Here is a 16,611-nt window from a genome sequence, read left to right as displayed (position 1 = left end):
TATGGTAAAATATGGTGGTGGATCTTTGATGTTATGGGGCTATTTCATTTCGACTGTTCGGCATCAGGTCAACGACATCATGAACTTTAGTAAGTGCATTTTAGCCAAAAACCTGTTTGCCTTTGCCAGGGGGCTGAAACTTGGCCGCAAGTGGATCTTCCAGCAACAGAATAACCCCAAGCACTAATCAAAATCCACTAAGAACATTTTGCAATGGCCATCTCAGTCTCCTGTGGTTTGATTTGAAGAGGGCAGTCCATAATAGCAGACAAAGGATATCAAGGATCTGGAAAGGTTCTGTATGGAGAAATAGTCTAAGATAACTCCCAGTGTGGTCTCCAATCTCATGAAACATTTTAGAAAAAGGTTGTGTCGTTTTTTAATATTTATTTTGATTACATTTTAGTAATTTTGCAGAAGCTCTTATCCAGAGGGACTTACAGGAGAAATTAAGGTTAAATACCTTGCTCATGGGCACATCAAAATATTTTTCTTAGGCTAACCTTTCGGTTACTGGCCCGACGCTCTTAAACACTAGGCTACTTACCGCCCCCCTGGCAAGGGAAGTATTGAAAACAGGGGTGGCAATAATTTTAACCGTATAATTTCAAGATTTGTTTCATTCCTTGTTAAACAACATCTCTTTCTCTGAACAATTTTATTAGTATAACGTAATAATTTAAAATTTTTGGTTAAGCATACATAATACACTGAGTATATTAAACGTTAGGAATATCTTCCTAACATTGAGTTGCATCGCCTCACCTTTGCCCTCAGAACAGCATCAATTCGCCGGGGCATGGACTCTACAAGGTGTTGAAAGCGTTCCACAGGGATGCTGGCCCTTGTTGACTCCAATGCTCCCCACAGTTGTGTCAAATTGGAGTTCAACTAGGGGTCATGATAGGGGCTGTACCAAATGTTTGATGTATTATAATAATTGATTATGCTTATGTTGTATTAATAGAAGGGGAGGAGTTATCCACCTAGCTATGGATTTCATAGACATGGTAGAGAGAAAAGAATGAAAGAGATACTGCCTGGTGATAATTGACAGGTTTACCAGGTGGGTGGAACCATCCCACTACCAACTGTTATGCACGAACAGTTGCAAAATTGATAATTAGGGAAATTATACTCAGGTTTGGAGTGCCTGAGGTTTGTCTGCAGACAATGGGACCCATCTCATAGAAGATGTGGTTACCCAAATGGCCAAAATGATGGGCGCCGACCAGAAGTTTGTGTCCATCTATCAACCGCGGAATAACGAGAGTTACTGATGGCTAATAAGACCATGAAAGGCTTCCTTGTTAAAGTATGTCATTCCACAAGAGTGACATGGGTAGAGGGATTGCCTCTTGTCCTCATGAAAATGCGCAGCAGCCTTAACAAAGGTATTGGGTGTACACCTTATGAAATGTTAACAAGACGACCAATGAACACACCAGGGGTGAGACCTATGACTGACCGATAGATAGACATAACTGAGATATACCATCTTCAGTACACGAAGGAACTAACTTCTGTTGTAAGATTTCTCCACTCTCACACTAGGAAAGCAGCGGACCCAATCCCAGATGAGGATCCAGATGCTCTGACCATCTGTGTAGGATACTGAGTGAAACTACGAGTCCATAAAAGAAAATGGAACCAGCCAAGATGGATGGGACCCTTCCAGGTGACCTTGGCAACAAAAGAGGCTGAGATCCCCCGATGAGGAAGGAACGGGGAAGACCACAGCCAGAGGGCCGAGACCAAAGGCCAGAAGAACCAACAGAGGGTTCAGCCACAGAACCTGAAGAGTCACCAGATGTCGAGGAAACCATCATACACACACACTATGGTTGTGAAACAAGAAAATCGCAACCATGGAAACACACATGCAGGGTATTTATTGCTCTTCAAATCCTACCCGTTCCCTTTGTGGACGGGGATGTGGAGAATAATAGATGGGTGAAAGCAGTGACGTACAGTGGGGAGAACAAGTATTTGATACACTGCCAACTTTGCAGGTTTTCCTACTTACAAAGCGTGTAATTAATTACTTAAAAATCATACAATGTGACTTTCTGGATTTTTGTTTTAGATTCCGTCTCTCACAGTTGAAGTGTACCTATGATAAAAATTACAGACCTCTACATGCTTTGTAAGTAGGGAAAACCTGCAAAATCGGCAGTGTATCAAATACTTCTTCTCCCCACTGAACATAGGATTACAGGGGGAAGGGGAGCACATCTGGCACACAGGTAATGAGTTTCCAGAAACCCACCTCCACAGCCTTTCTGTGGGGAACCCAGGTGGTACCAATTGGAAATAATGATTTTTGATGTTAATTACTCCATGTTATGCAAAGGAACAATACCAGTGTTGTGTCTTTACTATCATTAACTGAAGACGGATAGTTTTTATCAAAGATTCTCTGTAATTAGTTACTATGCGATTAAACTGAATAATCATGTAACTCTAATTAACTAGGAAGTTGGGGCACCAAGGAAAGTATTCAGATTACAAAGTTATAATTTCCCAATATAACCTTTCAGATATTTTCATATCTGATCAACAGTCTTCTGATTAATCATTTATTTATTTTACCTCACGTTAGTCTCATTCCAAACGTCGTAAATTGTTGGTTATCTGCACGAACCCAGTCTTCACTATGAGTCATCCATACAGTGCCTTGCGAAAGTATTCGGCCCCCTTGAACTTTGCGACCTTTTGCCACATTTCAGGCTTCAAACATAAATATATAAAACTGTATTTTTTTGTGAAGAATCAACAACAAGTGGGACACAATCATGAAGTGGAATGAAATTTTTTGGATATTTCAAACCTTTTTAACAAATCAAAAACTGAAAAATTGGGCGTGCAAAATTATTCAGCCCCTTTACTTTCAGTACAGCAAACTCTCTCCAGAAGTTCAGTGAGGATCTCTGAATGATCCAATGTTGACCTAAATGACTAGTGATGATAAATACAATCCACCTGTGTGTAATCAAGTCTCCGTATAAATGCACCTGCACTGTGATAGTCTCAGAGGTCCGTTAAAAGCGCAGAGAGCATCATGAAGAACAAGGAACACACCAGGCAGGTCCGAGATACTGTTGTGAAGAAGTTTAAAGCCGGATTTGGATACAAAAAGATTTCCCAAGCTTTAAACATCCCAAGGAGAACTGTGCAAGCGATAATATTGAAATGGAAGGAGTATCAGACCACTGCAACTCTACCAAGACCTGGCCGTCCCTCTAAACTTTCAGCTCATACAAGGAGAAGACTGATCAGAGATGCAGCCAAGAGGCCCATGATCACTCTGGATGAACTGCAGAGATCTACAGCTGAGGTGGGAGACTCTGTCCATAGGACAACAATCAGTCGTATATTGCACAAATCTGGCCTTTATGGAAGAGTGGCAAGAAGAAAGCCATATCTTAAAGATATCCATAAAAAGTGTAGTTTAAAGTTTGCCACAAGCCACCTGGGAGACACACCAAACATGTGGAAGAAGGTGCTCTGGTCAGATGAAACCAAAATTGAACTTTTTGGCAACAATGCAAAACGTTATGTTTGGAGTAAAAGCAACACAGCTGAACACACCATCCCCACTGTCAAACATGGTGGTGGCAGCATCATGGTTTGGGCCTGCTTTTCTTCAGCAGGGACAGGGAAGATGGTTAAAATTGATGGGAAGATGGATGGAGCAAAATACAGGACCATTCTGGAAGAAAACCTGATGGAGTCTGCAAAAGACCTGAGACTGGGACGGAGATTTGTCTTCCAACAAGATAATGATCCAAAACATAAAGCAAAATCTACAATGGAATGGTTCAAAAATAAACATATCCAGGTGTTAGAATGGCCAAGTCAAAGTCCAGACCTGAATTCAATCGAGAATCTGTGGAAAGAACTGAAAACTGCTGTTCACAAATGCTCTCCATCCAACCTCACTGAGCTCGAGCTGTTTTGCAAGGAGGAATGGGAAAAAATTTCAGTCTCTTGATGTGCAAAACTGATAGAGACATACCCCAAGCGACTTACAGCTGTAATCGCAGCAAAAGGTGGCTCTACAAAGTATTAACTTAAGGGGGCTGAATAATTTTGAACGCCCAATTTTTCAGTTTTTGATTTGTTAAAAAAGTTTGAAATATCCAATAAATGTCGTTCCACTTCATGATTGTGTCCCACTTGTTGTTGATTCTTCACAAAAAAAATACAGTTTTATATCTTTATGTTTGAAGCCTGAAATGTGGCAAAAGGTCGTAAAGTTCAAGGGGGCCGAATACTTTCGCAAGGCACTGTACATCAATTGTCTTAAATCATTTATTTATTACTAACTAAGTAATTCACAGAAATGCATAAACAAACAAACAAAGGTAAATGTAATGATAGGAAAATGTGCCCTGGTGGGCTGAACCGGTATGGCGGCTTGTTAGACAAAGGGGAAATGGGGGGGTCGACCAAGAAGTCACTACAGAGTGATAATTATAACAATTCAAATGCTAATCCTTTACACATGAACGCTCACTCATTCGGGAACATTTGCAATCAATATATATTTACGCTCAGTGTGTCGTCTTGATCGCTGATGAAAAGTCTTTCTTTTGTAGAATTGTTCGTCTCTCTCCCTCTCTGTCTTGGTTAGAGGGGATAGTTCAAAGTGACATTCGTTATAGAATGCATGTTTCGGCAGTTATCGTTTCTTCGTGTTCAATGATACCGAATTCCTAGCTGCAGACTAGTAATTAATATCAAAGACTTGTTCTCACATTCTGTCGGTATCGGTAGTCTAAGAGTTTAAACACGTGGTATGGTTAAAAGATTCAGCAATCTTTTACAACCTTTGTCCCCCTCCTAATGGAGAAAAACATGGTCTGGTGATAATTTCTCAAAGTTGGGTTTTATTCGGAATGGCAGAAAAGGGCTGTCCCAGGATGTCTGACCCTAACTGGGCTCAGGGGCGGTCCTCTGATTTAGTTCAAATCCAATTTACTTTTTGAGTTTTCCTTAATTAGCAGTCCAAAATCACATTGTAAAATTGTGTAAACAGTATCATACTCACTCATTCATCTTATACAACAATTAGATGTAAACCTTATATCTGGGGCTATTATGTAAACAGCGTTATGGCCACACCGTCTCCCATGAGCTTCCCAAGTTGTGACAAACGGACGAGTTCGTAGCTGGATTCTTCACCAATCTTTTACACTTTCTCCGGAACATGAAATGTGTTCGTATCTCAAGTTCTGAGGTGGAAGGATTTCCTTTGTCCTCTGTGAAAGTTTACCCTATCTACAATACTGTGTTGCCATGAGGCAGGTTCTTCTGAGGAATTTACGACCTCTGACCACAGCAATCTGGTTGTAGAAGCAGAGAGCGGGGGATGGTGCTCGCTGTACTCATGGAGGGCAACATCATAACACCAGGGTGCGACAAAGAAACAGCAATTATACTATTCTGATGTTGGTCACTAGGGGGAAGGAAGCAACATGGGAAGGTGGATTATCCAATAAGACAATATGTAATAGTTCAGATGCAGCTAAAGAATTTAAGGAGGGTGGGCACATTGAAACTAAATGGCCAAGGTGGAAGAAGGTTCCTAGCATACAACCATGTAACAATTCCCAGCTGATTAAATGCATAGGACCTCCAAAAGTACATTGGAGAGAGTATCTGACTGGTAGTGTAAAGCCCCTAAATGATAAAGGAGATGTTGTGTTGACAGGATTAAAACCCACAATAACTCCCCTTATTGGTATCTGCAACTCAGGGAAGGTGGATGTAGGAAACACCACTAATTGCCTGTCTTACACAGGCCTACAGTATAAACAGATACCAGTAGTTTTGATGTACTGGATGGGCAACAATTGATAACTAGGGTAAATATGTCAAACATAGGCAAAGGCATGGGGACAACTCCGGATCATCTCTGGATCTGTAGGGGGTAATGGCTACATTTCCCTCTCCATGGGATGGAAAGGGTGTTATTATCTGGGGGAAACTGAACTGACAGTAGCAACATTACTTGCTTCTGAGTTGCTGAACAGTTCTATGCAATTAGTTTCAGATCGAATGGCAGAGCTAAAAGAGCAGAGGCTCAAAATAATGAGGCTTATGGACATGTGCTGTCTCAGGTAGAGATGGCAGCGCTAGTTATCTTTCCAGGTGCAGGAATTGTAGTAAAGGGTAAGGGGATTAACAATTTGACATACTCCATGCAGGCCCTTACTAATTTGATAGTACAGGGTTATACTCAGTTGTTACTAAATGTGCAGTATTTTAAGGCAGTAGCGACCAGAGACGAAATGGCACATATTGGCTAAAGACAGAGCGGCCTACAGGTCCCTTGGAATAGACGATGAGGATTACTATGTCATGTTGCTTCCTGACTCTTCTGACAACATGACAGATGTTATTAATGACCTGGCTAAATTAGGAGGTACTCTGGGAAAAGCTGTCAACACCATCTTTGACCAAATTGGACACTGGTTTAATGGTGTATTTGGAAATGTGATGGGTAAGGTTTCTGTTTCTGTCCGCCATTATTGTTCCACTTCTGGTAGGACTACTTGTGCTTTGCTGTTGTTTTATGTGTATATATGAACCATATATATATTGACCCATATATGTATACAGTGCCTTGCGAAAGTATTCGGCCCCCTTGAACTTTGCTACCTTTTGCCACATTTCAGGCTTCAAACATAAAGATATAAAACTTTATTTTTTTGTGAAGAATCAACAACAAGTGGGACACAATCATGAAGTGGAACGACATTTATTGGATATTTCAAAATTTTTAACAAATCAAAAACTGAAAAATTGGGCGTGCAAAATTATTCAGCCCCCTCAAGTTAATACTTTTTAGTGCCACCTTTTGCTGCGATTACAGCTGTAAGTTGCTCGGGGTATGTCTCTATCAGTTTTGCACATCGAGAGACTGAATTTTTTTCCCATTCCTCCTTGCAAAACAGCTCGAGCTCAGTGAGGTTAGATGGAGAGCATTTGTGAACAGCAGTTTTCAGTTCTTTCCACAGATTCTCGATTGGATTCAGGTCTGGACTTTGACTTGGCCATTCTAACACCTGGATATGTTTATTTTTGAACCATTCCATTGTAGATTTTGCTTTATGTTTTGGATCATGTCTTGTTGGAAGACAAATCTCCGTCCCAGTCTCAGGTCTTTTGCAGACTCCATCAGGTTTTCTTCCAGAATGGTCCTGTATTTTGCTCCATCCATCTTCCCATCAATTTTAACCATCTTCCCTGTCCCTGCTGAAGAAAAGCAGGCCCAAACCATGATGCTGCCACCACCATGTTTGACAGTGGGGATGGTGTGTTCAGCTGTGTTGCTTTTACGCCAAACATAACGTTTTGCATTGTTGCCAAAAAGTTCAATTTTGGTTTCATCTGACCAGAGCACCTTCTTCCACATGTTTGGTGTGTCTCCCAGGTGGCTTGTGGCAAACTTTAAACTACACTTTTTATGGATATCTTTAAGAAATGGCTTTCTTCTTGCCACTCTTCCATAAAGGCCAGATTTGTGCAATATACGACTGATTGTTGTCCTATGGACAGAGTCTCCCACCTCAGCTGTAGATCTCTGCAGTTCATCCAGAGTGATCATGGGCCTCTTGGCTGCATCTCTGATCAGTCTTCTCCTTGTATGAGCTGAAAGTTTAGAGGGACGGCCAGGTCTTGGTAGAGTTGCAGTGGTCTGATACTCCTTCCATTTAAATATTATCGCTTGCACAGTGCTCCTTGGGATGTTTAAAGCTTGGGAAATCGTTTTGTATCCAAATCCGGCTTTAAACTTCTTCACAACAGTATCTCGGACCTGCCTGGTGTGTTCCTTGTTCTTCATGATGCTCTCTGCGCTTTTAACGGACCTCTGAGACTATCACAGTGCAGGTGCATTTATACGGAGACTTGATTACACACAGGTGGATTGTATTTATCATCATTAGTCATTTAGGTCAACATTGGATCATTCAGAGATCCTCACTGAACTTCTGGAGAGAGTTTGCTGCACTGAAAGTAAAGGGGCTGAATAATTTTGCACGCACAATTTTTCAGTTTTTGATTTGTTAAAAAAGTTTGAAATATCCAATAAATGTCGTTCCACTTCATGATTGTGTCCCACTTGTTGTTGATTCTTCACAAAAAAATACAGTTTTATATCTTTATGTTTGAAGCCTGAAATGTGGCAAAAGGTCGCAAAGTTCAAGGGGGCCGAATACTTTCGCAAGGCACTGTATATGGGTCAACTGAGAGAAGAGTATAGTGATAGGAGAAACTATGCTAAAGGGGATTTTAGTGTGTTAGACTTACAGTAACAGGTGACATGTGTAAACCTTTCTAGTATAGAGGAAGGCATGGGACCACCTTCTGGATGAATGTGGGTATGCAGTGACAAGGGGTATGTCACTTTACCTCCTGGATGGGGGGGATGTTGTCATTTGGGGAGAACAGAAATGTATATGTTAAGAATTCCGGTCACCGATCTTTTCAATGAGATAGGTAAAACCAACTGTGGTACTGCAGCATGCCAAACGACTCATCCCAGACAATCAGGAAGCCTATGGCCATGTCCTACACCTGGGTGAGATGTTGGTATGTCAATCATACCCTCCTGGGGTGTGGCTGTCCTAGGAAAGTGGGTAAACAATTTAACATATTCTTTACAGGCCCATATGAATTGAACAATCCGAGGATTTAACCAACTCTCATTAGATGTCCAAAATCTGAAAGCAGTCGTCAGCCACCCTGAGTTGGCTTTAGATTATCCTTTGGCGAAGGAAGGAGGACACTGTAATGTACTAGATATTATTGATCCTGAAAATTGTGTTATGCTCCTCCCTGACTCCTCTGAGAATATGACTGCAATAATTGATAAGATTGCTGATCTTTGTAAAACTCTCTCAAAATCTGAAAAATCTGTTTTTGACAAAATTGGTAACTGGTTTAATGCTAAATTTGGAAATGTGATGGGAAAAGTTAAGTTGACTTTGTTTTCATTCTTTACTCCTATACTTGTAGGAGGTTTGGTGATTTTAGTTACTGTTTATATTTGTAAGAAAATGACTGTAACTGCTCTTGAACATGCTGGAATGATGGTGTTGGTATAAGCTGATCCAAATCGTGCTGAAGGTGAGACTGGTACATTTCTGGTTTCTCTTAATCCCATTGTTTATTCAACTTGTGTGGTTCTTCCCAGGACTCAAGAGGAATGGGAGTACAGACAGATTCCAAAGGGAGTTGTTTCTCCCTTTAGAAGGCCATCCCTGGGATCAAATGGATCTGGGGGATTTGCCTAATCTATTTGATTTCAGAGGAGAATATTATGATTGAAGCTGTGAGACTAATTAGTCTCAAAGGGGGAAATGTCAGGAGTTCACCTGGGGGTCATGATAGGGGCTGTACCAAATGTTTGATTTATTGTAATAATTGATTATGCTTAAGTTGTATTAACAGAAGGGGAGGGGTTATAAGACCCCTCCCTCCTTACATTTATAGGGTCCTAGACTACAGATTAACAATATATATACATTATGAGGTTTAATATTGTTCCACAGTAGTTTTCTAGTCTTTCTGCCTTCATGAAGAAACTGTCTGAGAAATGTGTGACTGTGAAGACCGAACTCTGCAGGGGAGTGCAAGAGATAAGAGATTAGTCAAACATTCCACTATAAATCAACTTGGGCATTTACTGCTAAGCTTTTAGATAGCTATATAAACACGAGTTCTAGTGTTGAGTAGGCATGGTCTCATGAGTAGAAGATAATGATGTAGGTAGTGACATCACAAGGGCTGGACTTCGGGTTTAATAAAATAGCTTGGGACCTTTTATATTTTGCAGAACTTACTCGGAAACATGCGCTATGTTCCTGTTTTCAACTTCTGTCTGCAATTGCATTAATAAAGGATTTTTAATGATTTAATTAAAGATATTGTCTTAATGCTAATTTCACCAATGAGCCAATGATTGACAAGGAACAAGGAAACGAACCCCAACAATGTCCTTGGGGTGGTGGACCATTATTGATACACACGGGAAACTGTTCAGCGTGAAAAATCCAGCAGCATTGCAGTTCTTGACACATGTCTTAATTGTCTCAAGGTTTGAAAATCCTTCTTCAACCTGTTTCCTTCTCTTCATCTACACTGATTGATTGAAGTGGATTTAAGAAGTGAAATCAATAAGGGATCATCATTTTCACCTGAATTCACCATGTCATTGAGAGAACAGGTGTTCTTCCAGGTTTGTTTACTCAGTGTAGCACAGTATTTGTCTTAATTGTTTTATATAGTATTTTTTGCTAATCTTTATCAATATTTATGGACTTGACCAGACCAAAACAGTGTAAGAGCCTTTTATGTTTGTCTTGTCCATTGCCAGTTACTTAACCTCATCCTCAGGCTATTGTGCACTGGTATTGAGATACCCCAGTTAATTGATTTTAGGTATGCTCCTCTAAAGAGTGCAGTACATCGATTTACCAGCAGAGGACCAAACTACTGAGAAGTCAGGTCCATTATTTTTGGCATTCTTGATAAAGATCATAAACATGACTGTACATGTTGAGAGTAATGATGTCACCTAATGTATGCATATCGTATGTATATGATGTGGTTAAAATGCCTGACTGTAGCAGAATAGGAATATTTATCAAATTGACAGAATCTGTCAATGCCACAATCAAATTAAGGACAGGTGAAACATTGGAGTCATAATCTATATTAAGAAGAAATATTAGAGGCACTGTTTTCATGTCAACAAAGGGTTACACACAAGTTCATAGAGAAACTGGATACATCCCTGCTGATGTGGTCCCTGCTGAGGTTTTTGTACAGTATGTGTAGGTTTCCTGTCACTGTAGTATATCACAGCGCAGTAGTAAAGAGCAGAGTCTGTCACTACAGCAGAGGAGATCTCCAGGTCCAAACCGTTTTTCTCTTTGTTCAGTTTTGCAGTTATTCGAGTGTTCAAAGGATCTGTTTTCTTTATAAATTCTCTACTTGAGATGTACAGGAGGAACTCTGGCCTTTGTGCTGTGTCTTGGTGATACCAATAGAATTCATTTCCAGCAGTAGCTGTCCTGGAGTAGTTGTAAGACAGGGTAACAGGGGTTCCCTCTAAACAGTAATCTCTTTCTTGAGTGGAGTGAGGTCCTCACAACTGACACCTGCATAGAGAATGGTTTTAATACACACACACTGAATTATTCATGAAAATGTATTTGAATTGTATTGCATTGAATTGTATTGTGTCACATACTGATAAATATGGTCAGGAACAACACAGAATACAGCAACTGCATGTTAGATGAAGAGAGTCAAACGGACAGAGAGATCTCAGCAGTCTCTGAACGTTTCCTCCTGTTTTTATGTTTCTATACTGTTGTTCAGATCATCCTCTACCATAAGTCCCACCCCTTAACATTCAGTAGGCATGTTAGTTATGTATGTCATACAGGATGTCTGTTTCCTCCCATGGTTCTTGACAGGTTTTTGAACAGTGTCAGAGTTTCCTGTCACTATGGTCTTCATGGCACAGTAGTAAACAGCAGTCTGTCACATCAGCAGAAGAGATCTTCAGATCCACACATTTGTCCACTTTGTCAATGGAAACTGTCAGACGAGGAGGTGGGGGAGTAGCTTTAAATATAGACCCCTCTGGTGTGATGGTCAAGAGGAATTATGATTTGGATCTGTAGATTGTAAACAGTACCATCATATTTGCAGGAGAGATAGACATTCCTTCCCTCCTGAACAAGCTCTTCTGTAGTCGCAGGGTTTATTGAATCCGCAAAACTGTTTCCTGAAAAAATATTTGGTCAAATAACTTCTATAACTGTACAACTGTGCAGTTGTAACTAACATTTAAACATTACACATGTGCAATTCAAATGTTTTTGTGCTGTTCATTCACTGTAAGATTAAATTTAAATATTTAAATACGAATAATAACTCACATAAGAAAGCTGAAAAGAGAACAAATGAGAAGAAAAACATCATGCTAGACCTTTGAGAAACCGACAGACAGCACTGAGAGACCTGACTAACTAGCTACGTCCTGAACAATAACATCCCATAAGCTACATGTGGATCTTTGATTATACAGCCCCTCCTCTTGACACCATCATGAAATGTTTTCTGTTATGGCTTTCTTTCTACAGTACACTGTATGTTGTCAAGTTTTTGTACAGTGAGTCTGGTTTCCTGTCACTGTGGGCTGCAAGGCACAGTGGTACAGAGCAGAGTCTTCCAATTCAACAGAGGAGATCATCAAGTCAACACGGGTCTTCTCTTCATTCAGTCCACCAGTGTGTCGTGGAGTCGTAATGGATGTATTCTGTACATTCTTGTTGGTTGGTAGGATCCAAAGAAGACACTCTGGTCTGGATCCGGGGTATTGACGGTACCATTGTAGATTATTAACTTTGCCTTTGTAGTTGCAGGAGAGAGTGATGTCTGTTCCTTGGAGAGCATTGACTTCAGGCTTCACTGGAGTTATTGTTTCCTGCTCCATACTATCAGCTGCAACAACATAAGTAGTGTCATTGTGTTCATGTTTATTCCAAATGAGAAAAAATACATGGATTAGGTGCCCATAAAGTATAACAAGAGAAAGAATTGAAACCTACCAGTAAAATACTACTTAGTTTTTAATGCAATCATTCATTGAAAAAAAGCAACATGTTATTTGGTTTAAGATGAGTATTCAGCACTCACCTACAAACGCTGAGAGGAGCAACAGTAAGATGAGTGACATCCTGACACAGACTAGATAAACCAACTGAGAGACAAGACAGTGAGAGAGCTGAGTAGATCCTCTACAGAGACATCCTCATGGTTGCAGGTATACCCAGCCTATATCAGTGTTTAACTATGAGGCCCCTCCTCTGATAACTGGATATGTAACTCTTCTTCTGTGGTTTGTGGTTAAGGGTTTTTAGTTCCTACTGGCCTCCTCCTCAGTTTATTTTAGACTTAATTTCTATCTGAAAATGTCTTGTTTTTGCTTTTTTTGTTTTTTTCGATAGAACCACAATACTAGACCATGCTATACTATATATACCATCTGCAAATAAACCTTCCCTAAGAATAGTAGAATACTGTGTCACTGTTGATGATGTGGAAATATTGAAGCAACATCTCAAGACATCAGTCAGGAAGTTAAAGTTTGGTCGCAAATGGGTCTTCCAAATGGATAATGACCCCAAGCATACTTCCAATGTTGTGGCAAAATGGCTTAAGCACAACAAAGTCAAGGTATTGGAGTGGCCATCACAAAGCCCTGACCTCAATCCTATAGAAAATTTGTGGGCAGATCTGAAAAAGCATGTGCTAGCAAGGAGGCCTACCAACCTGACTCAGTTACACCTTCTCTGTCAGGAGGGATGGGCCAAAATTCACCCAACTTATTGTTGGAAGCGTGTGGAAGGCTACCCAAAACATTTGACCCAAGTTAAACAATTTAAAGGCAGTGCTAGCAAATACAAATTGAGTGTATGTAAACTTCTGACCCACTGGGAATGTGATAAAAGAAATAAAAGCTGAAATAAATCATTCTCTCTATTATTCTGACATTTCACATTCTTAAAAGAAATTGGTGATCCTAACTGACCAAAGACAGGGAATTTTTACAAGGATTAAATGTCAGGTATTGTGAAAAACTGAGTTTAAATGTATTTGGCTAAGGAGTATGTAAACCTCAGACTTCAACTGTATATATACCTAGCTATACCACATGAATAATCTGCAAATTAACCCTAATAGTAAGAATTGTATGTTGATAAGGATGAAGTGAATTCTAAACAAAATTCCTACATCCCACATCTTTGTGTCAGACTAAGCTTTTTGTATGAGGAAGTGTTTCCTGTCACTGTGGGCTCCATGTCACAGTAGTAGAGAGCAGAGTCTGTCACTTCATCAGATGAGATCTCCAGATCCACACAGGTTCTCTCTTTATTCAGATTAAAAGACAGTCGAGGGTCTTCAGGTTTTATTACAGAGGGCTTTGAGGTGACTGTAGTGTAGAGGAGGAATTGGGGTGCTGATCCAGGGTACTGTCTGTAGCACAGCAGATCTGATTTTACTGTATAGTTACAGGAGATCTTTACTCTGCTACCCTCTAAATAATACTCCTCAGGGCTGGTTGGAGTAATATCATTGTCACGATCGTCGTAAGGAGCGGACCAAAATGCAGCTTGCTATGTGTTCATGATGATTTTTTAATTAAAGAAAGCACTGAACACTGAATACAAACTATACAAAACAATAACCGAATAACGACCGTGAAGCTATAATGAGAACTGTGCTGACACAAGCAACTAACATAGACAATCACCCACAACCCACAATGACAAAACAGGCTACCTAAATATGGCTCCCAATCAGAGACAATGACTAACACCTGCCTCTGATTGAGAACCATACCAGGCCAAACACAGAAACAGACAAACTAGACATCCAACATAGAATGTCCACTCAGATCACACCCTGACCAAACAAAAACATAGAAACATACAAAACAAACTATGGTCAGGGTATGACAATCATCCTCTAAAGTATCACCTACAAGGGCTGACATCAGTAGAATATAACAGAGTAGCATCATGGTCTATGTTACAGGTCAGCCTTGAATTATTTGTTTTTGAAAACAGCAAAGCCAAAACACTACTATGACTTTGAAATGATAAGTAGGCATATACAATGTTGCTCCTCCTCTTGACATTGGTTCTGAAACACACCCACCAGGTTTCTTGTCAAAAAGAAAAACCTTGAGATGTACCATATCCTGTAGGTCATTTCATGTACGTATAGAATGTATCAAGTTAGGTTTTTGTACAGCGTTTGTAGGTTTCCTTTCACTGTGGGCATCAGTGCACAGTAGTACATAGCAGAGTCTTTCTCTTTAGCAGAGGAGATCTCCAGATCTACACGGTTCTTCTCATCATTCAGTTTGACTGACAGTCGAGGATCCAGACCTGGAGCCCGTGATGGAGACCCGACACCATGCAGGATAAGCAGGATATACTGAGGAGGGGATCCAGGGTCCTGGAGATACCATTGAAGAGAGACTGCAGATGAGTAGGTGCATAAAAGTGTAATATTACTACCTGCTGGAGCACACAACTCCTCTCTGACTGGCTCAATGGTCTGACCATTACTGTCACCTGCAAGAGATGCAAAATATGTTATTCTTCTATTATTACTCTGTTATAGATCAATTTTCAATGCATCAAAACTAAGTTTAGATACAACAACAATTTACTGATTATAGTAGATGACTTACATGAAGGTACTTAAGCTAAATAAATGTAGGGATTTACATTGTGGCTGAAACTGGAAGTTAAAATTACAACACACAGCACAACAAGATTTGCATATACTTAAAAACATCTTCCTTCGTCTGGTTCAGAATGGACCACCTCTTCTCAAACCTTTGAAACCCCTCCCCAAATACAGAGGTCCGGTTCCTCCGGAAACAATCCACGGTCCGGTTCCACAGAAGCGGAGGGATCAGTGTAGGGAGCGGGGACTACGCCCCGAACCGGAGTCACCACCGAGTGTAGATGCCCACCCGGACCCTCCCCTATAGGTTCAGGTTTGCGGCCGGGATTCCGCACCTTTGGGGAGTGCTGTCACGCCCTGACCTTAGAGAGACGTTTTATTTCTCTATTTGGTTAGGTCAGGGTGTGATTTGGGGTGGGCATTCGATGTTGTGTATTTCTATGTTGGCCTGATTTGGTTCCCAATCAGAGACAGCTGTTTATCGTTGTCTCTGATTGGGGATCATATTTAGGCAGCCCATCTTCCCACTTTCTGGTGTGGGATCTTGACTATGTTTAGTTGCCTGTCTGCACTAATTTGTATAGCTTCACGTTTCGTTTGTTGGTTTTGTTGTTTTTGTTAAGTGTTTCATTCATTAAAAGAGAATGTATGAATACCACTCTGCGCCTTGGTCTCACTCATACAACGATCGTGACAGTAACAGCAGACGTTTTGCTGCTGCTTGATGCCAAGGTCACATCCTCAAAATGCAGAGCTGCACTGAAATGGTCCACCCACACAGACAGTGTGGTGAAGAAGGTGCAACAGCGCCTCTTCAACCTCAGGAGGCTGAAATTCTGTCTTGTCACCTAAAACTCTCACAAAATTTTACAGATGCACAATTGAGGGCATCCTGTCGGGCTGTATCACCACCTGGTATGGCAACTGCACCGCCCACAACTGCAGGGCTCTCCAGAGGGTGGTGCTTTCGGCACAACGCATCACCGGGGGCAAACTACCTGTCCTTCAGGACACCTAGAGCACCCGATGTCACAGGAAGGCCAAAAAGATCAAAAGGACAACAGCCACCCGAGCCACTGCCTGTTCACCCCGCTACCATCCAGAAGGCGAGGACACTACAGGTGCATCAAAGCTGGGACCGAGAGACCGAAAAATAAAATTAAAATAAAACTCAAGGCCATTCAACTGCTAAACAGCCATGACTAACACAGAGAGGCTGCTGACTACATACAGGCTTGAAATCATTGGCCACTTTAATAAATGGATCACTAGTCACAATAATAATGCCACTTTAATAATGTTTACATATCTTGCATAATTCAT

The 16,611-nt window shown here is 40.8% G+C and overlaps 1 gene segment (V, D, J or C); it reads right to left on the bottom strand.

Annotated features, from left to right (window-relative positions):
* Window positions 1-11,632: 11,632 nt before the first annotated feature.
* Window positions 11,633-12,855, bottom strand: LOC110530295. The segment is given in 2 exon segments: window positions 11,633-12,528; window positions 12,724-12,855. Coding segments are annotated over 2 exon segments (387 nt in total).
* Between the last annotated feature and the right edge of the window lie 3,756 nt (window positions 12,856-16,611).

This window comes from Oncorhynchus mykiss, chromosome 8, assembly GCF_013265735.2.
Source record: "Oncorhynchus mykiss isolate Arlee chromosome 8, USDA_OmykA_1.1, whole genome shotgun sequence".
Taxonomy (NCBI): Eukaryota; Metazoa; Chordata; class Actinopteri; order Salmoniformes; family Salmonidae; genus Oncorhynchus; species Oncorhynchus mykiss.
This window is presented reverse-complemented; position numbering and strand designations above follow the sequence as displayed.